Source organism: Heteronotia binoei, chromosome 17, assembly GCF_032191835.1.
Source record: "Heteronotia binoei isolate CCM8104 ecotype False Entrance Well chromosome 17, APGP_CSIRO_Hbin_v1, whole genome shotgun sequence".
NCBI classification, from domain to species: Eukaryota; Metazoa; Chordata; class Lepidosauria; order Squamata; family Gekkonidae; genus Heteronotia; species Heteronotia binoei.
Window position 1 is genome coordinate 40060614 of NC_083239.1, and position 22096 is coordinate 40082709.

Below are 22096 nucleotides of genomic sequence, written 5' to 3' on the forward strand. Positions count from 1 at the left end.
GGTATGATAACGTGAGGCCGCAGAAAGGACTTCAGTTCTTTCAAAGTGGATGATGTGGTCTCCTTCTTGAAGTGCATGTTCAGCTACAGCTGATTTTTCTGGCTGAAACACGCGACAGTGTCTCTTGTGTTCGGTGAGGTGGGTGTTGATAGTAGTGCCAATGGGTGAGGTGGGTAGTGCCAATGTAGACTGCACCACAGGAGCAGGGTATTTTGTAGACTCCAGGGGTTGAAAGGGGATCTCTCATATCTTTGGCCGAGCGCAGCATGTGGCGGATCTGTAACAGTAAGTCTGCCAAGAAAACATTGTGATGTGATGTCACCCCATGGGTCATTAATGACTCAGTGCTTGCTCAGGGGACTACCTTTACCTCTCATTGTGGGGATTTGAGCATGGCCCTCCCAGGTCCTAATCCAGCACTCTAACTGCTACATGTATCACCCTGCCATCCCTCCCAGGTTTCTAAAGAGGTTTATGTTTTCCAGAGGGCAAAAGAAGAAAATCTTTGCCACGCCGCCTAAATCCTTCAAGAGCTTACAGGGCTCTTCTTACAGGGCCTACTGTAAGCTCCAGGAGGATTGGCTACATCAGGGGTGTGTGGCCTAATATGCAAAGGAGTTCCTGCTACAAAAAAAAGCCGAGTCTCTCTAGTATCCACTTACCTTGTTTTTATTTAGCAGTTCCATGAAGTTCTCTGCCCCTCTCTCAGGTCCTGCTTCCCAATGTCAGAGTCGGGACACAGGCCAGCCGGGGCTGTACGAACGCCGACGCCGCTGGAACCGTGATAAGGAACTGGGTCACCAGAGCCTGTCTGGGCCAGGCCGGGACCGGGACTATGTCCCCTGGGACCGCGATCGAGAGCGGCGGGTAAGATCTGAAGTCTTGGGGGCCATGGTGAGAATGAAGGAGCAACCTCAGGGGGGGCCCAGCCTAACCCCTTCTCTCCTGTTTTAGGACCCCGTGGACGAGCCAATGGGATCCATGATGCAGAAGACCCCCATCATCCTGGCCAAGCCGCCCGCAGAGAGGGTAGGGCGGGGAAGTTGAAGCGGCATTCTGTGACCTGACAGGGTTCTAGCTAGGGTTACCAGACCCCCTGGTGGAGGTGGGGGTCCTTTCCTGCCACCCAGTTGCCGATCAGCTGACTGCTGGGGGGAACTTGCCTTGCAGTTTGGTGTAGTGGTTAAGTGCGTGGACTCTTATCTGGGAGAACCGGGTTTGATTCCCCACTCCTCCACTTGCAGTTGCGGGAATGGCCTTGGGTCAGCCATAGCTCTGGCAGAGTTTGTCCTTGAAAGGGCAGCTTCTGTCAGAGCGCTGTCAGCCCCACCCACCTCGCAGGGTGCCTGTTGTGGGGGAGGAAGGAGATTGTGAGCCTCTCTGAGATTCGGAGTGGAGGGCAGGATATCAATCCGATCTCATCATCATCAAAAGAGGGAGGTTCCACTGACACGCAACAACGTGCCTGTGTCGCTGCCCATCTGACCTGGAAGCGGTGTTCCCTCTAAGCTGAGTTAGTGTGAGCTAGCTCACGGTTTTTTAGCCTCCGGCTCACGCATTTTTGTCTCAGCTCAGGAAGAAGGGCCCCAGAGCAAGCTAATTGATGCCGTAGCTCACAGCTTTCACGCCAGCAGCTCACAAAGTTGAATTTGGGCTCACAAGACTCCACAGCTTAGAGGGAGTCCTGCCTGGAAGTAACATCACATCAGGGCGCCGCTCTGGTATTTGGGCAAAAACTCTATAGTAGAAGCCAAAGTTACCATAGTATACACCGTAGTGCAAATTTACCGTTGTAGACATGCTTTGCCTTTTGCTTTTCGTCCTTTCCATCTGACTTGGATTTTTGGAAAACAGCTGGAGGAAGGTGGGGAATGTAGAGTCTGAATGGTAGGCCCTGCGGAACTTAGACCAGTTCCGCAGGGCCTGCAAGACTACCCTCTTTAAACAGGCGTTTATCAATGACTGAACTATGGGTGCACAACAAAGGAAACGCCAAAATAGTGTTAGATTTAGAAATGCTTTATTTCATTATTGATTGGTTTTAATGTGATGTTAATGTCTTATTATTGTATTGTTCACTTTTGAATGTTGTTAGCCGCCCTGAGCCTGCTCCGGCGGGGGAGGGCGGGATACAAATAAAATTTTACTTTACTTACTTACTTACTTTACTTACAGTGAATGGCTTCAAGGTGTTTTAGGTGGCAAAAGATTGCCAGGCTACCCGCCCCCCTCCCCCAGTCAGAGGGACCCAGCTGTTTGGGCAAATGCAGCTGTGTGTCTGCTTGTGGCCTTGAGAAGAATCAGGTCTCAGTCTCCATCTCTTTGCAGTCCAAGGGAGCCCCCCTGCCCCCTCCCACCCCAGCGCCTGCCGCCGCCCCACCCATCGAGAAGCCCATTGTGCTGATGAAGTCCCGGGAGGAGGGCAAAGGCCCTGCAGGGGCAATGGAGACGTCTGCCCTGCCCCCCGCAGCTGTTGCCAAGGTAGAGAAGGAGGGCCAGCGCCCCACGCAGCCCGTCTATCAGATCCAGAACAGAGGCATGGGCTCAACCGCACCCAGTGGCGCCATGGACCGTAAGTACAAGGCAGCGGGGCTTTCTTTTTTTTTAAACTAGAAGAAAGTTTTTATTGATAAAATGTAAAATGATACAGGTAATTTGTTTCACGTTACAAAGGCACAGAAGGGATATATCGCTAATATGAACGTGCCAAACAGTTCAGACATTCCTACAATTCAGATTCCCGCTGCAAAGCCAGGGGGGGTGGAGTCTAGCAGGGGTTCCTTTGCATATTAGGCCACACACCCCTGAGGTAGCCAATCCTCCAAGAGCTTACAAGGTTCTTTTTTGTAAGCTCTTGGGGGATTGGCTACATCGTGGGGGTGTGGCCTAATATGCAAAGGAGCTCCTGCTAGAATTCCACCCCTGTATAAAGCTGTAGCATGCATTCTTAATATAATCCAATAATTGTCATATAATCATCAAAAGTTGAGCGAGGTTGTTTGCCAGAACTGAAGTCCAAAAAGAGTAATGGTTGCCACTTTCTTAGCAGGGGGTGTTGTGTGTTGCAGTCACGTTTGGTTGGACATAAGTCTGCTGTTTTATCGAGGAGAAAGTACTCCCAAGGTTTTTGGGCCCATATCTTTAATGATGGGGATTCCTTGGACTTCCAGGTAGCAGCTATTGTGTGTTTCACTGCTGTGAAGAGGAGAGATAAATTCTTGCTGTTGTTTTGGTACTGGAAAAGCACCCCATAGGTTCAATAAAATTAAAAGCGGGTTCAATGGTAGTAACACCCGTTAAACTCGTGACTTTTCTTAATATTCATTGCCAGGAGGTTTTTATAATAGGACAGGTCCGCCAATTATGGTAGAGGGTGCCTCATTCACCATTTTTCTTCCAAGGCTGAACCGAAGCCATGATGTATGATAATTTAACCTTTAAAGCCCTATATGGCCAGGGACCTGCTTACCTTGAGGACCGCCTCTCCCCATATGAGCCCCCGGAGAGCACTAAGATCAAGTCCTCAGAATTGTGATTCCCCAGGCCAAAAGACGCTCAATTGGCTACCACCAGAGCTAGGGCCTTTTTGGTAGCTGCCCCTGCCCTGTGGAACGCTTTCTCTGAAAATATCAGGGCCCTGTGGGACTTGACACAGTTCTGCAGGGCCTGTAAAATAGAACTGTTTAAATTAACTTTTAATAACTAACGGGGAAGCGACCACAGCACTGATATCTAAACCCATCCCAGTATAAATAGAGCGCCAAGCAATATCTGACAACATTACTGTCTGCAGCGCTAAATGCGAACTAATAATATTGACGCCATCTTGGATTTTAGGATTGAAAGTGCAAATGCACGTGTACAATGAATTGTAATGATTTTACTGTATTTTATTTTAACATGATGTGTTTTTACTGTTGTTAGCCACCCTGAGCCTGATAGGGGAAGGCGGGATAGAAATGTAATAAAATAAATAAGCAGGCGGGCTTTTTTTGAGCAGGAATGCAGTGCCGGCTGGCTTGGCATTGGGGGCGTGGCCTAATACGCAAACGAGTCCTTGCTGAGCTTACAGAAAAGCCCCGTGTGAAACAATGGCGATGCCAGGGGTGTGTGGCCTAATATGCAAATGAGTTCTTGCTGGGCTTTTTCGACCAAAAAAGCCCTGCGAAGCAGCAATATGAATATAGGGAAAGGGGGGAAAGAGGGCTGCCAAATGAGACGCTCACCAGCACGTCCAAGGCCTGTGAGATGTTTTATGGTGCTGTCAAGGATGCTACATTATTTTTGAAAGCTGTTTAAAAAAAAAACCCAAAACAAAACTTGTGTTGAGTGACAAATGGGTTGCCACGATTAGTATTCTTGTCGGGACTCGTCTGTGGGACCGTCACCTGGCCCTCTCTGTCTTTAGACCCGTTCTTGTCTTTCTAGCTGTGGTTGGCCAGGCCAAGCTTCTAGCCCCAGAGAAGATGAAGCACAGCATCAAACTGGTGGATGACCAAATGAACTGGTGCGACAGCGCCATCGAGGTACCGTGGAAGGGCCCGAGATTGCCCGGCTGCCATCTTTAACTGAGTTTCCCTTCCTCGATCAGAGAGCCAGTTTGGCGTAGTGGTTGAGTGTGCGGACTCTTATCTGGGAGAACCGGGTTTGATTCCCCACTCCTCCACTTGCACCTGCTAGCATGGCCTTGGGTCAGCCATAGCTCTGGCAGAGGTTGTCCTTGAAAGGGCAGACTCTTATCTGGGAGAACCGGGTTTGATTCCCCACTCCTCCACTTGCAGCTGCTGGAATGGCCTTGGGTCAGCCATAGCTCTGGCAGAGGTTGTCCTTGAAAGGGCAGCTGCTGTGAGAGCCCTCTCCAGCCCCACCCACCTCACAGGGCGTCTGTTGTGGGGGAGGAAGATATAGGAGATTGTGAGCCGCTCTGAGATTTGGAGTGGAGGGCGGGATATAAATCCAATATCATCGTCATCGTCTTCTTCACTTCCTGCAGTTCTCCCTAGATACGTTAGGTAGAATGATCTCCACGAAGGATCTCTGTGGAGCTGTACTCTGTGGGAGGAAATTACATGCTACATTCGTAGCACAAAAAGGACGCTCAAGAGCTGGGGAAAGCGCAGAGGAGTTCAACCAAGACGATTAGGTGGTTGGAGCACCTTCCGTACGAGGAGAGTCTGAAGAGTCTGGAACTTTTCAGTTTAGAAAAAGAGACAACTGGGGAGGGGGGGCATGAGAGAGGTTTATCAATCATTCACCCTCTCCCAAATGACCAGAGGGCATCCGATGACGCTGATGGGCGGTATGTTTGGGACAGACAAAAGGAAATACTCCTTTACATAGGGAGCGGTTAGAACGTGGAATGCGCTACCAGAGAATGGCACGGCGCCTACAGGAAGAAGCAGTTTTTAGAGGGGATTAGATAGATTCAGGGAGCATGGGTCTGCCCATGGTTACTAGCTCTTGTGACTGAGGGGAACCTCCGCTTTCAGAGGCATCAATCCTCTGAATCCCAGAGCCAGAGCTATCGGTGCGTGTGTGTGCAGAGTGAGAAATAGAGAACTGTACAATAGTAAGCTCCGGAAGGAAGGTGAGCCACACACCAGCACCTAGTATTAAAACAGTGTATTTACAAGATATATACAAAGCTACTAGTGCGGTGACAAACATAGATCTGAGCGACAAAGTGCTCCGCCAGCATCCACCTCTCGAGTGAGAGAACTACATAGAAGCAATGCAGTCCTTATATATGTACATCAGCCAATCGAGGCAGTCCATATGCTTGCTGACTCCAGCAGGTACTTTCCCTTAGTCATTGTCCAGCCAGAACCGGCTTGCTGACGAGGTTACTCTGACCTGACCTGTCAGATAGATCCACCTGCTTCCTTGTTGCTCCTGTCATGCTGTGGAAGGAGGACTCCATACACCGACAGAGGCGACATTAAAGGAAGGCCTCGGCCTCTCTGTCCCGTTGTTGGCCATCTAGAGGAACCGGTTGGACTTTGCGTGAGACAAGATGCTGGATTTGATGGACCAGGGCTTTTCTTGTAGCGGGGACTCCTTTGCATATTAGGCCACACCCCCCTGATGTAGCCAGTCCTCCAAGAGCTTACAGGGCTCTTTGTACAGGGCTTACTGTAAGATCTTGGAGTATTGGCTGCATCAGGGGTGTGTGGTCTAATATGCAATGGAGTTCCTGCTATTAAAAAAAAAAAAAGCCCCGCGATGGACTGTCAATCTCATCCAGCAGGGCTCCAGCATGAGGAGCCCTTTCTCCAGCCCTTTCTAGTGTGCCAGTGGCTTCTTCAAAGGGGGTTGTGTTTGTAGGCTAATCCCTTTCCCCGCCCAGGGTTACAGAGAATGCTGTTCCCTGGATTTCCATTCTAGCCAGAGTTGTTACCAATAAATTCTGCCCCATTGTTTCCAATTAGTACCTCCTGGACCAAACGGATGTGCTGGTGGTCGGCGTTCTGGGATTGCAGGGTACTGGCAAATCCATGGTGATGTCACTGTTATCGGCCAATCAACCTGAAGAGGACCAGAGGTACCGGAGAGCTGGGGACTGTGAAGGAGGACAGTTGGAAATAGCTACTCATGGGGTGCTTAAGGGAAGAGGCTGGGAGGAGGAGTTGTAGGAGGATGGTAACTGATGAGATTCTGGAAGTGTTGCATAAGGTGCTGGTGCCTGAACTGCGGGTAGGTTGGACTTTAGGTACTTGGCCAGGTTGCATCAGGACTGGCACTGGGTAATAAAAGACCGGAAGTAACAGAAAAGGGAAAGGCTTTGTCAGGTGGTGGAATTCCAGCAGAAGTCCTTTGCATATTAGGCCACACCCTCTGGATGTAGCCACTCCTCCTGGAGCTTACAGTAGGCCGTGTAAGAAGAGCCCTGTAAGCTCCTGGAGGATTGGCTACATCAGGGGTGTGTGGCCTAATATGCAAAGGAGCTGCTGCTACAATTCCACCCCTGGGTTTATTCATTGCTGTCATAACTGGGGCAGGGGGTTGGGGATTAGAAAGCCGGTGTGGTGGAGAGGGACTGAAAGCTTCCTGTCAATGAACTGGCTTGTCGGTTCAAGTTGATGCATGAAGTTGAATCCCCCCCCCTTCCCCTCTCTTCCTGCATCATATTTATTAAACGCCATTTCATTGCCTCCTAGGGCCTAGGAGAAGCTTTAACCCCTGATCATTTCCTCTTCCCTCACGGAAACATTCTGTTAGCTTTTGGTCCCTGAGCCCTTGGGGTGTTTCTGAACATTTCCATGCCATCACGTCAATTAGCGATAGACGTTCCGCTGCCGCAAGTACCACGCGATGCAGATTTTCCAGCCTTCTTTGCTTCTTGCCTACTGTTCCGGTTTCCTGTTTTTTCAGAACCTACGTGTTTCGCACTCAGAGCCAAGAGATCAAGGAGCGCGGGGGCAACCAGACCAGCGGCATTGACTTCTTCATCACTCAGGAGAGGATCATCTTCCTGGACACTCAGGTCTGCAAAACAGTCTCCCGTCAGTAGTTCCTTCCCTGTGTCCACTAGAGGAGCTCCCGCATAGAAGCCAGCGTGGCGTAGCGATTAAGAATACCAGAGTAATATTTGAGAGACCCAGTTTCAAATCCTCACGTGTGCCGTGGAAGCGCGCTGGGTGAACTTGGTCCAGTTGCACTCTCAGCTTAACCAACCTCATAGGTTGCCGTGAGGATAAAAGGGAGCAGAAGGAGAATGATGTAGGTCCTCATTAGGGAGAAGGGCAAGGTATAAATGCATAAATAAGCTACCGCATTTGATCATTTCAGTTCCCCTCCTCAGAGGTTTCCTCCATCTCCTGTGGAATAAAACTGCTTGTTCTCATTCTGGGACAGAATGCATTTAATTAGGATGTGAAGCATTTGATTAAGATATTAAGATTTAATTAGGATATTAAGCGTCTAATTCGTATTTAATGAGGGTAATTAGTTCAGCCCTGGAGGCAGATAGCAATTCCTCTGTGCCAGAGGACACAGCCCCACCAGCAGTGAGTGTGCTGGATAGCCCAGGCAAGCCCGATCTTGTCAGATCTCAGAAGCTAAGCAGGTAGTAATGGCAAGTAACCGGATGGGAGACCTTCTTGGAATACCAGAGCCGGGAGGCATGGGCAGGCTTTATTCAGCCACCTCCCTGAATATTCCTCCCGGCCCCAGTAGGAGTTGGTCCCAGAGGTCGCCATGATATCCAGGTGCAGGCACAAAAATACTAAAAAAAAAAAAAGGTGTGTGCATGTCAGAGGTCCCCATATGGGGCTCAAGGGGACAGGCAGCCTTCTGAATTTGCTGGAAAGACCGACTGAGGGAGCAAAGAAAGGGCCAGGGGGATCCCAGGTCATGCAAAGCTGCTTTATGCTGAATCAGACCCTCGGTCCGTCAAGGTCAGTAATGTCTGGCAGCGGCTCTCCAGGATCACAGGCAGAGTTCTTTCATGTCTCCTCCTTCTCTGTCCTTTTACCCCGGGGGATGCTGGGGATTTGGACCTGGGACCTTCTGCTTTTGCCAGGCGGAGGCTTTACCGCTGAGTGGCAGCTGAGTGAAGGAAGCCAGGTGCGTGCAAGGGCAGGAACATCAACCGCAGCGGTTGTTCTCTTGCTTTGCCAGGCGTCGGAGCAGTGCTGCATCCAGGAGCTGGGGGGAGGGGGAGAAGGCAGGGAATGCCGCACCAGCGCCCTCCAAAGTCCCGCCTCTCTCTCTCTTTGCAGCCAATCCTCAGCCCCTCCATCCTCGACCACCTCATCAACAACGACCGCAAGCTGCCTCCCGAGTATAACCTTCCCCACACCTACGTTGAGATGCAGGTAGGGATCGTCCCCGTTCTGCATGAGGTGGCCATTTGGGAGGGCGGGAGGTGGCCGCAGGGTGCAATGAAGGCTTTCACCGGGGCTCTTTTTTGTGCAGCAGGAACTCCTTTGCATATTAGGCCACACACCCCTGATTTAGCCAATCCTCCAAGAGCTTACAGGGCCTGCTGTAAGCTCTAGGAGGGTTGGCTGCATTGGGGCGGTGTGGCCTAATATCCAAAGGAGTTCCTGCTACAAAAAGAGCCCTGCGTGTCACACCTTCAACAATTCTCTCATTTGTTGGCATCATTTCCCAGTTGAGTCAATCTAGACCTGTAGCCCTGACCTGGATGGCCCAGGCTGGCCCGATCTTGTCAAATCTCAAAAGCTCCAAAGGGTCGACCCTGGTTAGGACTTGGAGGGGCAATGGCAAGCCGCTTCTGTTCACCTTTGCCCTGCCTTGGGTAACCCATGCTAGCCCAAACTCATCAGCTCTTGGAAGCTAAACAGGGTCGGCCCTGGTTAGGAGTTGGATTGGACACCACCAAGGAAGTCCCGGGTCGCTTTGCTGAGGCAGGCAATGGCAAGCCACCTAAAAACGTAAGAGAAGCCGTGTTGGATCAGGCCAGTGGCCCATCCAGTCCAACACTCTGTATCGCACAGTGGCCAAAAAAACTCAGGCGCCATCAGGAGGTCTATTAGTGGGGCCAGGACAGTAAAAGTCCTCACCCTGTTGCCCCTCCCAAGGACCAAGAATACAGAGCATCACTTGCCCCAGACAGAGAGTTCCAACAATACACTGTTGCTAATAGCCACTAATGGACCTCTGCTCCAGATGTCGATCCTCTGTTTACCTCTGCCCTGCCCTGGATAACCCAGGCCAGCCCAAACTCATCAGCTCCTGGAAGCTAAGCAGCGTCGGCCCTGGTTAGTCCTTGGATGGGAGACCACCGAGGAAGTCCAGGGTCGCTTTGCAGAAGCGGACAATGGCAAGCTGACTCTTCATATCCTGCCTGGAAAACCCCACGGGGGTTCCCGTAAGTTGGCTGCGATTTGATGGCGCTTTCCACCACCACCACCAGCAGTCATGTTGCATTCTTTCTTGGATTGTCTTTTGTTGTCTCGTTCAATTGATTCCTTTATCTTTGTAATGCATCTTCGGTTTTGGTGAGATAGGCAAGCTTCACATGAAATAAAACAAACTCTACAGGAACCTTGGCTTTTAGCAGGAGAGGGGTGGGTCTCCCTATCCAAAGCATAGGAGAAAGGGTACAGTTCTGAATAGGTGGGGCCTTCCCTGTGATGTGTTCCTGGCCTATGATGGCAAAACGATGCCGGACTCCTTTTCAATCTCACTCTGCAATTCTATCCCCTGCCCCAACTTTCGTCCTTGTAGCAGATCCACTCATGTTTCTCTCCTTCCCATTTACTGCTATCCCCAGTGAATTCTAAATCATCTCCCTTCCCAAGGTGGAAACTTTTGAAACATGGTGTAGGTCCACAGTGATGGACCTCCTGATGGCACCTGGGGGTTTTTTGGGGGGGGGAGGGGTTGGCCGCTGTGTGACAGAGTGTTAGACTGGATGGGCCATTGACCTGATCCAACATGGCTTCTCTTATGTTCAAAGATGCTCTTGGCCCTTCCTTCTTGGGACAAGAGTCCCAGAGGCCTTTTCAGAGGTCTCAGCTGGGACCTCTGAGAACCTCCTAGCATCCTTGGGACCCACGTGATGTTGCTCCCTGCCAGCTCTCCAGCTCATAGCTGCTTTCCTCACAGTCTCTCCAGATTGCCGCTTTCCTCTTCACCGTCTGCCATGTGGTGATCGTGGTGCAGGACTGGTTCACGGATCTGAGCCTGTACAGGTGAGAAGTGCATGTGTGTGTGTGTGTGTGAGAGAGAGAGAGAGAGAAAGAGAGAACAAGATACCAGCAATGGTCATAATAAGAGTCCTGTTGCACCTTAAAGACTAACAACACTTGCAGCTCATAGGCTTTCATGTGTCACCGCACACTTCTTTAGATACCTGGTATCTGAAGAAGTGAACAGTAACTCATGAAAGCTTTTGAGCCACAAATTGCGTTAGTCTTTAAAGCACTCCTGGACTCTTGCTCTTTTCTACTGCTACAGGCAGAGTAACACGGTGACCCATTTTGGTCAGAATAAGGCGTTTTAATACAGAAACAAACTAGAGGAGGAATCTTAGATTTAGTCTGGAGACCCATTTTATTCAGTGGTTCCTACTCCCAGGGAAGTGCTCTAAGGACCACAGCGTCAGTATTCTTATCGGCAAGAAAACACAAGTCAGTCCATTGCAACAAGAAATATTCCTGGAATTGTCAAATTTTGGGGGCACTCTGCCTTATAATTGGAAAACTTTTTGTTTTTGTTCCAGGCAGGGTTGCGCTTAACTGTAACCTTTGCTCATTGAGTAGCCTTTTGTGCAGGCGCACATCTCTCCCTCTGTCTCCGCCATGACGGTCTTAGCATTTCTGGGCAGCTATGGAGAACTGAGGGAAGGTTGTTGGCTCCTCCCACATCACACAATCTTTGGGCGGGAAGCGCATAGCATTGAGGGAAAAGAGCCAACACTTGGGATACTAGAATCTTCTATTCAGCTCGCTAGCTCCTCCTAGTGGCAGGCCTGTGGAAACGTCCCCATGTATGCCTGCACAGAAGGCCACTCGATGAACAACGGTTACAGGTAAGCGCAACCCCTGTTTTTTAAATTCCAGGCAGCCTCGCATGATTCTTGGTGAGGTGGATTGACGGGACCGGGATTCCCTGTTCTTTGGGATGTAACTGGAGACCAGTAGATGCTGGATCAAAATCCTCTAGGTGAATGCAGAAAAGGAGCTGAATGGAGGTGGAGGGTACTATTTGTTACTTAAGACATTTATTAGCTGTCTTTCTTCCTTATGGTGCTCAAGGCAATTGACAATATAAATAAAATGTATGAAATCGAGTATATAAAAATACAGAGAACCAAAATTTAAAATCACAGTTAAGAAAAGATTTTATTTTTACCCGACCCTTCACTTGAAGTCTTAGAGCAGCTTACAATCTCCTTCCCTTCCTCTCCCTGTGGGGCAGGTGGGGCTGGGAGTGCTCTTTTGAGAACTGCTCTTGAGAGAACAGCTCTGAGGGAACTTGTGATTGACCAAAGGCCGTTCCAGCAGCTGCAAGTGGAGGAGTGGGGGATCAAACCCGGTTCTCTCAGATTAGAGTCCATGCACTTAACCACTACACCCAGGACTATTTTAGTCAAATGCAGTCTTAAGTATATTCTTTCCTAGCTCCTTTTCCTGCCTGCTAAATTCTGCATTCATCTTTGAGGTCGTCTCCAATCTCTCCCTGCATCGTATTCCTCATTGGGGATCTGTCAGACCACAGCATTGCTTGTTTCCCTTGCAGCAGCAAAAATCAGAAAACGTAACTGCTAGCACAAAGCTTGTGCGGTTCCTTCTATTCCAGTTCCAGGGAGGGGATTTATTACATAGCATAGCCCGTTTGTTCCCCGACTGCTCAAGCTCTCTTCTCTGTCCCTGGCAGGTTCCTGCAGACTGCCGAGATGGTGAAACCTTCCACTCCGTCCCCCAGCCACGAATCCAGCAGTGCCTCCGGCTCAGATGAGGGCACGGAGTACTACCCGCACATCGGTATGGAAGAACGCAAGGGTGGTTTTGCAAGGCGGGAGCAACAGCTGGTCTTCTCCAGTGCTCAGCCTCCGAAAGCAGTTATGTCTGGAGGAGGCAGTGGGGCTGGAAACTGGGTAATAGTGGGTTGTGGAGGTTGACCTTGGGGGTGCAGATTTGACAAAATTGTGGGGCCATGCAGAAAGAGGAAATACTCCTTTACGCAGAGAGTGATTAAAATGTGGAATTTGCTGCCAGAGGATGTCGGGATGGCCACAAGAATAAGCAGCTTTAAAAGGGGATTAGATAGTTAATGCAGGATGAGTCTAACAGTGGCAACTAGCCATAGTGACTGAGGGGAACCTCCACATTCAGAGGCACTCAACCTCTGAGTCCCAGAGCCTGGAGACAACATCAGGGGGAGGCCTCAGCCTCTCTGCCCTGTTGCTGACTGTCCAGAGGACCTGCTTGGCCCCTGCGTGAGAGAGGAGGCTGGACCAGATGGACCCCTGGGCCTGATCCAGCAGGGCTCTTCTGATGTTCTTATGACTTCCTGCAGAGTTCTACCTTCTCACCTGAGCTTCTAAACATTTTCTCTGGTGAAAGCCGCGATTCCCAGGATGTAGAATTTTACGGTGACAAAAAAAAATGCCATCGAGTCACAGCTGACTTACGGAGACCCCGTATGCTTTCAAGGCAAGAGTCGTGCAGGTGTGTCGCCATTACCTGCCTCTGCAGTGCCACCTCGGTGGTCTCCCATCCAGTTTCTAACCAGGACTGAGCTTGCTTAGCATTCAAAACCTGATGAGATCTGGACAGCCTGGGCCGTAGGGGTCAGGGCATGGGATTTTTTTTTTACTGGAGATGAACTTCCATACTTGTGCATCTTGCCTGTAAACAGCCATGTCTCTTGTTACTTCAGGAGACCAGAAGCACATTTCGCTTTCCTCTGAATATAGCATTGGAAAAAGTGCAGAAAAGGGCAACTAGAATGATTAAAGGGCTGAAACACTTTCCCTGTGAAGAAAGGTTAAAATGCTTGGGGCTCTTTAGCTTGGAGAAACGTCGACTGCGGGGTGACGTGATAGAGGTTTACAAGATTATGCATGGGATGGTGAAGGTAGAGAAAGAAGTCCTTTTCTCCCTTTCTCACAATACAAGAACTCGTGGGCATTCGATGAAATTGCTGAGAAGTCGGGGTAGAACGGATAAAAGGAAGCACTTCTTCACCCAAAGGGTGATTAACATGTGGAATTCACTGCCGCAGGAGGTGGTGGCAGCTACAAGCATAGCCACCTTCAAGAGGGGAATGGATAAGCATATGGAGCATAGGTCCATCCGTGGCTATTAGCCACAGCTTATTGTTGAAACTCTCTGTCTGGGGCAGTGATGCTCTGTATTCTTGTGCTTGGAGGGGAGGCACAGTGGGAGGGCTTCTAGCCCCACTGGTGGACCTCTTAACGGCACTTGGGTTGTTGTTTTTTACCACTGTGTGGCACAGAGTGTTGGACTGGATAGACCATTGGCCTGATCCAACATGCCTTCTCTTATGTTCTTATGAATGCCACATCCTGGTCAGCGCTGGGGGCAGGACGGCTGGCTTGACGCGTCTTCCTTGCACTCCTGAGCAGCGGAGACAGAACATACGTCCGTTTGCGATGCTTGTGACGCTCCCGTTTTCCTCTCTCTCCAGTCTTTCTGCAGAACAAAGCCAAGAGGAAGAACTTCTGCCCCCGGAACCTGAAGCAGATGCACCTCGTGATCGATAAGATCATGATGCACTCCCATCTGAAATACAAGGGTAACGTATCTTTCCGAGTCTGCCCAAAGGCCAGAAGGCAGAGATAAATAATTGTAGCGGACAATGGGGCAAAAGGCACATGAGCCTGTCTGTGCCCCATGTGTGGTTCAGGGAGAAAAAGGGAGGTTGGGCCCGAACCTATATGGGTGTTGGTGGTTGGCCTTTAGAAGCAGTCTTCCGTCTTCCCAGAAGCAGAGAGATGGAGGAAGGGCTTGTAAGCAAGGTTTTTGGCAGGGCTTTTTTTTGTAGCAGGATCTCCTTTGCATTTTAGGCCACACACCCCTGATGTAGCCAATCCTCCTGGAGCTGACGGTAGGCCCTGTAAGAAAAGCTCTGCAAGCTCTTGGAGGATTGGCTACTTCAGGGGGGAGTGGCCTAATATGCAAAAGAGTTCCTTCTACAAAAAAGAAGCCCTCATTTTTTTGTTGATGTTCTTCACTCTATTGTGGTATAAAAAGTTGTTCCACGCTGTATTTGTCTGTGCTGTGGCAGAGAACCGTAACTTGATTGACACTACGGTTTTGCTCGGTACCATGCAGGACAGAAAGGACAACTGCCTCATGGGCATCTTTGTCTGCTTAGACAGGTGAACAGGTCAGCTCCTTGGGACCCTGTTTATCTGCCTTATGTTGCGCAGGCCACCACATCTCACTTAATGACAAATTATTGGGGTTTTTCGCACAGCTGCCACAGCTCAGTATTCAGTGGCAGCTGCCATCTCAGAAGAACACTCCGTCAGAAGTGCCTTGACGTAACGACAGCCCCCGTAGCCAATACTCCCTTTAAGTTGTGGAGTCTTGTGAGCAGAAGTTCCGCTTTGTGACCTACTGGCATACAAGTTGGGAGCCACTGCATAAATTAGCTGGTCTGTTACCGAAGAAACGACCTCTTCACCTAAAGAGGCCTGGAAGCTTCTTAACAATTTGGTTTTCAGATGCTCCCAGAATCTGGGTCGGTTTTGCCCAAAGGGCAAGGATAAAGCAGCCCTGTCCTTTATTTCTCCTCTGAACAGAAAGGCACCCCCTGGAGCACAACGGTACTTCCTTCCTTGTCAGTCTGAAGATGCTAGGACCAGTATTCCCTCTAAGCTGCAGTCTTTTTACTTTGTGAGCTACTGGCATTATAGTTGTGAGCTGCTGTGTAAATGAGTTTGCTCTGGGGCCATTTTTCCTGAGCTAAGACAAAAATGCGTGAGCCGGAGGCTAAAAAACTGTGAGCTAGCTCACTCCGCTTAGAGGGAACACTGCCTGTGGCTGTAGAGGTGGTGAACGGTGCCATCAAGTTACAGGCAACTTTAGGCAATCCCGTAGGATTTTCAAGGCAAGGGATGGAGAGAGGCGGTTTGCCCTTGCCTGCCTCTGCAGAGCAGCCCTGGAGTTCCTTGGTGGTCTCCCATCCAAGGGCTGCCCACGGCTGACCCTGCTTAGCTTCTGAGATCTGATGTGATCAGGCTGGCCTTGATCCATCCAGGTGAGGGTGCTGGAGGGCGGCCAAAATGCATCTTGAGAATCTCCATGCATAGACTTTGTCCAGCTAAGCTGTTTTTTCCCCCCTCCTGCCAGGCACCCTTTCCATGCTGGACTGCAATATATTCCCCGGCCTGCCCCCGAGTTACCTGGACACGGAGGTCAACCTGTTCTTGCTGCCTTTCATGGACACGGATGCAGACGACGCTTTGCCCAGAGCTTGTAAGGAACCCCAGTTCCTCCCTACTCCTTTCTGGCTATATGAATGGCAGCGAATCCGAGGCGCTTTTCCTCCCACCCCTGACCTGGGCCCATCACGTTCACCTGCATAATCCAGCATTATCAGCGCCCATCACGTTTCTCTTGCATAATCCAGACCGCAGGGCATGGGGAGAGAAACTGCCCTATGAGACTGGCAGAGAGCGCTGAATGGATCACATAAGTGAGCCAAGCTGCAAAGGAAGGGTCACTAGGCAATACTGAGCCAGGTTGACTTCCCGGCTCTGTGCGTCGACTCCAGCTTCCAGGCAGCCATCTGTTGCCTTCCCTATTACTTAAGGTGGCCTGAATGGCATTGAGCGGCACCTGGGCCCTTTCCCACATCGTTCCAGCTCTGGAATGGGTTCCCTCAAGAGGTGAGGCATGGCCTCCTCCCTTGGAGATCTTCAGAAGGTGCTGCAAATCTTACCTGTTTGCCAGGGCTTTTGAGGGAGTTTGAATTGGCAGGTATCTTTGAAGGTATCTTCAAGGCAGGGAGACATTTGAGGGTCTGTTATTTTATTCTGGTTTCGTCTCTGAACTGTTGTCATAAGCCACCAAAACGAGGTATAAATGTTTTGATTAATAAATACAATTGGTTGAAAAGATCCTGGAGGACACAGCACAAATCCCGTGCGGTGCGGGGGTTGAAGAGTGCCAGACTAGGATCTGGGAGCCCCGGGTTCGAATCCCCACGCTGCCATGGAAGCTCATCAGGTGACCCTGGGCAGGTCACACGCTTTCAGCCTTGCCTACCTCGCAGGGTTGTTGTGAGGATAAAATAGAGCAGCGATGTAAGCCGCTTCGGGTCTCCACTAGGGAGGAAGGCAGGGCATAAATGAATTAAATAAAATCCATTTAATAAAAAAAGGAGCCCGGTGGTGCAGAGTGGTAAAGCTGCAGTACTGCAGTCCAAGCTCTGCTCACGACCTGAATTCGATCCCAGCGGAAGCTGGTTCAGGTCGCTGGCTCAAGGTTGACTCAGCCTTCCGAGGTCAGTAAACTGAGTACCCAGCTTGCTGGGGGGTAGATGACTGGGGAAGGCAAGGGCAAACCATCCTGTAAAAAGTCTGCCATGAATAGAGATGTGAAGGCCTGGAAAAAAACCCAGAAAAATTCAGAAAAAACCCCAGAGATTGTTGCTCCATTTGTTACAATTACAAATAAATATTATTTTAAAAGTAAATTCTGTTTGTAATAATTGTTTGGCTACACTATATTTTTAATGTGCTGGTTGTGATAATTTCATGCCAAGTAAAATTGTCCATAGTCGTATTTGATGTTCCTAAAATAACAGAATGGCTTTCAATCTGGGAAAGAAAAAAGAAGTGCTAACGTAGCATTTTTTTTTTTCAATTTTTCCAAAAATGTCCGGTTTTTTTCCTCAAAAAACCTGGCAAAAAAACGAGTTCTTTTTCCCAAGCTTCAAAATTTCCAGAAATTTTACATCTCTAGCTGTGAAAACGTCCTGATGCGACATCACCCCAGAGTCGGAAATGACTGGTGTTTGCACAAGAGTCTACCTTTACTGAATTAAAAAAAACCCAGAAACCCTGCCTTCCCCCAAACATGCACTGAGAAGACTCCCAGCCACCAAGCACTCTGTAGTTAGGGAGACCTTTCATGCCCTCTGTAGCTTTTTCCTCCTTCCCACCCCGAATCTTTGCAGTCCTCCCGGGGAAAGGAGGGCCTGTCATGTAGTGAAAAGCTTCAGGTGCTTTAACAATAACCGTAGCTAGTTCTGTCCCTTTTTCTTTTCCCTTACATGTTGTTTTGAATTTTGTTCCCCGCCCCCAGTTTGTTAATGTCAAGCTTTGTGTATTTGTTGAGTAGTTGACTAGTTGCATGCAATGTTCCCTCTAAGCTGCAGAGTCTTGTGAGCAGAAATTCCACTTTGTGAGCTACTGGCCTTAAAGTCGTGAGCTGCATGAATTATTATGCTCTGGGGCCATTTTTCCTGAGCTAATGTGTGAGCTGGAGGCTAAAAATCTGTGAGCTAGCTCACACTAACTCAGCTTAGAGGGAACACTGGTTGCATGTATTTTTCAAAAATGCAACAGGTGAGAGTCAGTGTATTCTCTCTCTTCCGCCTGCCTCTCCTTTTCACAGCCCCGGGAAGCAGCCCACTCTTCTCCCTTCTGCCTGGCTACAAGGGGCACCCCAGCTTCCAGTCTCTGATCGCCAAGCTCCGGAGCCAGATCATGTCCATGTCTCGGCCTCAGCTCTCCCACACCATCCTGACGGAAAAGAACTGGTGAGCAGACAGCAACGGGAGGAGGATAGAAGGGGGCTTGGGCTGCAAAGAGCATCTGTGCAGTTTCTTGCCAAATGGAAAATAGCACCTTCAGGTTACTCTAAAGCAGGGGTGGCCAAACTTGCTTAATGTAAGAGCCACATAAACAATAGATGTTTGAGAGCCACAAGACATGATTGCAGATGTGTGAGAGCTGGAAGGAAGGAAGAAAGGAGAAGAAGATGATACTGGATTTATATCCTGTCCTATACTCTGAATCTCAGTCTCAGAGCGGTCACAATCTCCTTTACCTTCCCCTCCCCCACAGCTGACACACTGTGAGGTAGGTGGGGCTGAGAGGGCTCAGCTGCCCTATCAAGGACAACCTCTGCCACAGCTATGGCTGACCCAAGGCCATTCCAGCAGCTGCAAGTGGAGGAATTGGGAATCAAACCCGGTTCTCCCAGATAAACGTCCATGCACTTAACCACTGCACCAAACTGGAAGGAAGGAAGGAAGGAAGGAAGGAAGGAAGGAAGGAAGGAAGGAAGGAAGGAAGGAAGGAAGGAAAGAAAGAAAATAGGTGGGGGAGGGAGGGAGAGGTGGAAGGAAATCAACTTTAACTTAAAAATGCATTCTCCAAGTTGCTAGCTGGCTTGGCTTGAAGCGATTTATTGCTTCCTCCAAGCCGGGCAACAGGATGGTGGGGGCTTTGAGAGCCACACAATACGCGTGAAAGAACCACATGTGGCTCCCAAGCCGCAGTTTGGCCAGTCCTACTCTAAAGCGATGAGTATGTTCCAATTTCCTGGATCCAAAGAGGTAGACAAATTCTGCCTTTAAGGTGCCACAGCTTGCTGCATTGGGTTCCTATACACCACTCCCTCACCCTGCATTTGAAAGGGGGAAATGTCTTCCTTGGAGAGCTGGCATGGTATAGTGGTCAGCGTGTCAGATCAGAATCTGAAAGATTGGGCTTCAATCTGCACTCGGCCATTATTTATTTCATTCGACTTCTTACCCGCCCTCCTGTGCCCCACAAGGCTCAGGGTGGGTCACCAATTGCTGCAGAAACTTGTGGCGTCCCCTTGTGCCAGACACCTGCTCCTGGTGTAACCTACCTCGCAGAGTTGTTGTGAGATTAAAATAGAGATGTGAATGATGTAAACTGCATTAGACTCCCCAAATACGTAGAAAGGTGGTGCATAAACGAAGCAAATAAATATGGGGATGAAACCAATAAATAAGACAATGCATTTTTTGGAGACACCCTCTCCACCTGCCCACTTTTGAGGCCTTAACCCAGGGGTGTTGAACTCATTTGTTATGAGGGCCGGATCCGATATAAATGAGGCCACATCAGGCCGGGCCACGTGTGTTCCTATTTAAGATTAAGGTAGCAGAGATATAAACTTTTTAAAGGACACAGACAAACACGACAAAAAAAACCTCCCACCTTAAAATAAAACATGCTTAAAGCATTAGCACTTGTTGGTCTTAAAGGTGCTTTCTTTGTAGTTCTTCCAGGAGATCCAGGGGACTGGGCAAAGGAAGCTCTGGCTCTTTCCCGCCCTCCCCAGGGGACCAGGAGGGGGAGGAGCCTCAACCAATGGAGAAAATTGAGGTTTTGCTCTGAGCAAGCCTTGCAAAGCAATCTGAGATGAAGAAGGAAGCGAGAGAGAGAAGGAAGCAGTCAAGAGCCAGTTGCTCAGGGGCCTGATAGGAGCCCTCCGAGGGCCTGATTCGGCCCCCGGGCCACATGCTTGACACCCCTGCCTTAACCTTTCCCTCCGTATGTTTTCGAGTGGGTTTTAACAACCCAGCATAAGATGCAGAAATAGATGCAATTATATTTGATGCTGTTCACTCTGCACACCTGTTCTTTGGAGGCGCACAGCCCTGACCCAACGATACCGCAGAACCGGTCAATGGAAATGCACTGGATCTCACGGCGACATCTCTCTTTCTCTTGGGCAGGTTCCACTACGCGGCGCGCATCTGGGACGGTGTGAAGAAGTCCTCTGCCCTTGCGGAGTACAGCCGCCTGCTGGCGTGAACGTGGTGCCTTCGTGCGTGCTGGAGCCAGACGCCTCCTATCTCGAGTCGGGCGAGCCGGAGTCCCTGTTCCCGCCGTTCAGGGATACCAAGTGGTGTGCGGAACCCAGTGGGGGAGCGTAGAGGCAGGGCCGTCAGGTGCCATAACGAGATCAAGGAGCAGACAACCGCCGGAAGTGGAAGACGTGTCGTCGTTTCTGTGCTGGGCCGTCGTCCTGCCTGCCACCCAGCACGGATCATGTCTCTCGTTGCCGTTTCTCATTTCCATCTGCACACCTAGAAGGAAGAGCTGTTCTCTTGAGCTGCCGTATCCTTCTGGAAATGGGGAGTCTTTCAGCCCAGGTGAAGGTTCTACCAAGACCAGCTGACCCCCCCCCCCCCAGCCCTGCAGCACCAGAGAGACCCCTCTGCATTAGCTTTGGTGGGTCAAGGTCAGCGGGGAGTTAACTTTTGCGGCTTGGAGGATGCTGCTGTCTGATTCGTCTTTCCCCTGACCCCTCCCTTTCCTTCTGTACTTTTCTTGCATCCATCCACCTCAAGGGAAAGGGTATTTAAGCCTCCCCACCCTCTTTGCTATATCCTGTGTCTCTCCCAGAGCCATTCTGGGATTCCCCATTCTTCTGCCGCAAAGTGAATCGATCACTCCCTTTTGCGCATCCGTTCCATTGTTCAATAAAGCATGTTGAATTGCTTTGTGCTTCTGTTTCAAAGGTCTAGCGCCGTATGAGGCTATCGCTAACCCTCTGTTACGAGCCCCGTGGCGCAGAGTGGTAAGCTGCAGTATTGCAGACCAAGCTCTGCTCACGACCTGAGTTCGATCCCGGCGGAAGCTGGATTCAGGTAGCCGGCTCAAGGTTGACTCAGCCTTCCATCCTTCCGAGGTCGGTAAACTGAGTCCCCAGCTTGCTGGGGGTAAAGTGTGGATGACTGGGGAAGGCAATGGCAAATCACCCCGTAAAAAAAGTCTGCTGTGAAAATGTCGTCAGCCCAGAGTCGGAAATGACTAGTGCTTGCACAGGGGACTACCTTTACCTTTTTAACCCTCTGTCGACCTACTTTCAGAAGGTAGCCGAGCTGATCTGCAGCGGGACATCTAGATTTGCATCCGGGAGCACCTTAAGAGCCTGGTCTCGATAGCCCAGGGCAGCCTGATCTCACCACATCTCAAAAGCTTAACAGGGTCAGCCCTGGTTAGTATCTAGATGGGAAACCGCCAAGGAAGACCAGGGTTGCTATGCAGAGGCAGGCAATGGCAAGCTGCCTTTGAACATTTATTTATTTATTTATTCCGGGATTTATATCCCGCCCTTCCCACGAGTGGCTCAGGGCGGCTTACAACAGACAACAAAACAATAAAATCAGAATAAATTAGTTACATTTAAAATCAAGCATTTAAAAACCTAAAACCTTAAAATTAGTATTAACTATAGAGTTATCACAGAAATCTAAAAGCTACATTTATCCAGTCAGGGGTAGGCTAACCAGAAGAGGGTCGTCTTACAGGCCCTGCGGAACTGGGTAAGATCCCGCAGGGCCCTCACCTCTTCCGGTAGCTGGTTCCACCACATAGGGGCCGTTGTAGAGAAGACCCTGTCTCTCGTTGTCTTGAGACGCACTTCCTTAGGCCCGGGGATGTTGAGAAGATTTTGGGTCCCAGACCTCAGTACTCTCTGGGGAACGTGTGGGGAGAGACGGTCTCTCAGGTAGGCAGGTCCCAGGCCATATAGGGCTTTAAAGGTAATAACCAGCACCTTGTACCGGACCCGGTATGTTATTGGGAGCCAGTGCAGAGCCCGAAGACCCGGCCGAATGTGCCCCCATCTTGGGAGGCCCAATAACAGCCGGGCCGCGG

At 50.0% G+C, this 22096-nt stretch overlaps 1 protein-coding gene across 1 annotated transcript; it reads left to right on the top strand.

The window, feature by feature from the left end:
• The first annotated feature begins 722 nt into the window (after nt 1-722).
• On the top strand, nt 723-20935 carry SMG9 (SMG9 nonsense mediated mRNA decay factor). Its single transcript, XM_060257924.1, is given in 14 exon segments — nt 723-740; nt 742-867; nt 955-1029; nt 2329-2572; nt 4429-4526; nt 6429-6541; nt 7372-7483; nt 8721-8816; nt 10576-10661; nt 12349-12455; nt 14125-14232; nt 15795-15920; nt 18066-18210; nt 20167-20935. Coding segments are annotated over 14 exon segments (1533 nt in total). The 3' UTR covers nt 20246-20935.
• Nucleotides 20936-22096: the final 1161 nt, after the last annotated feature.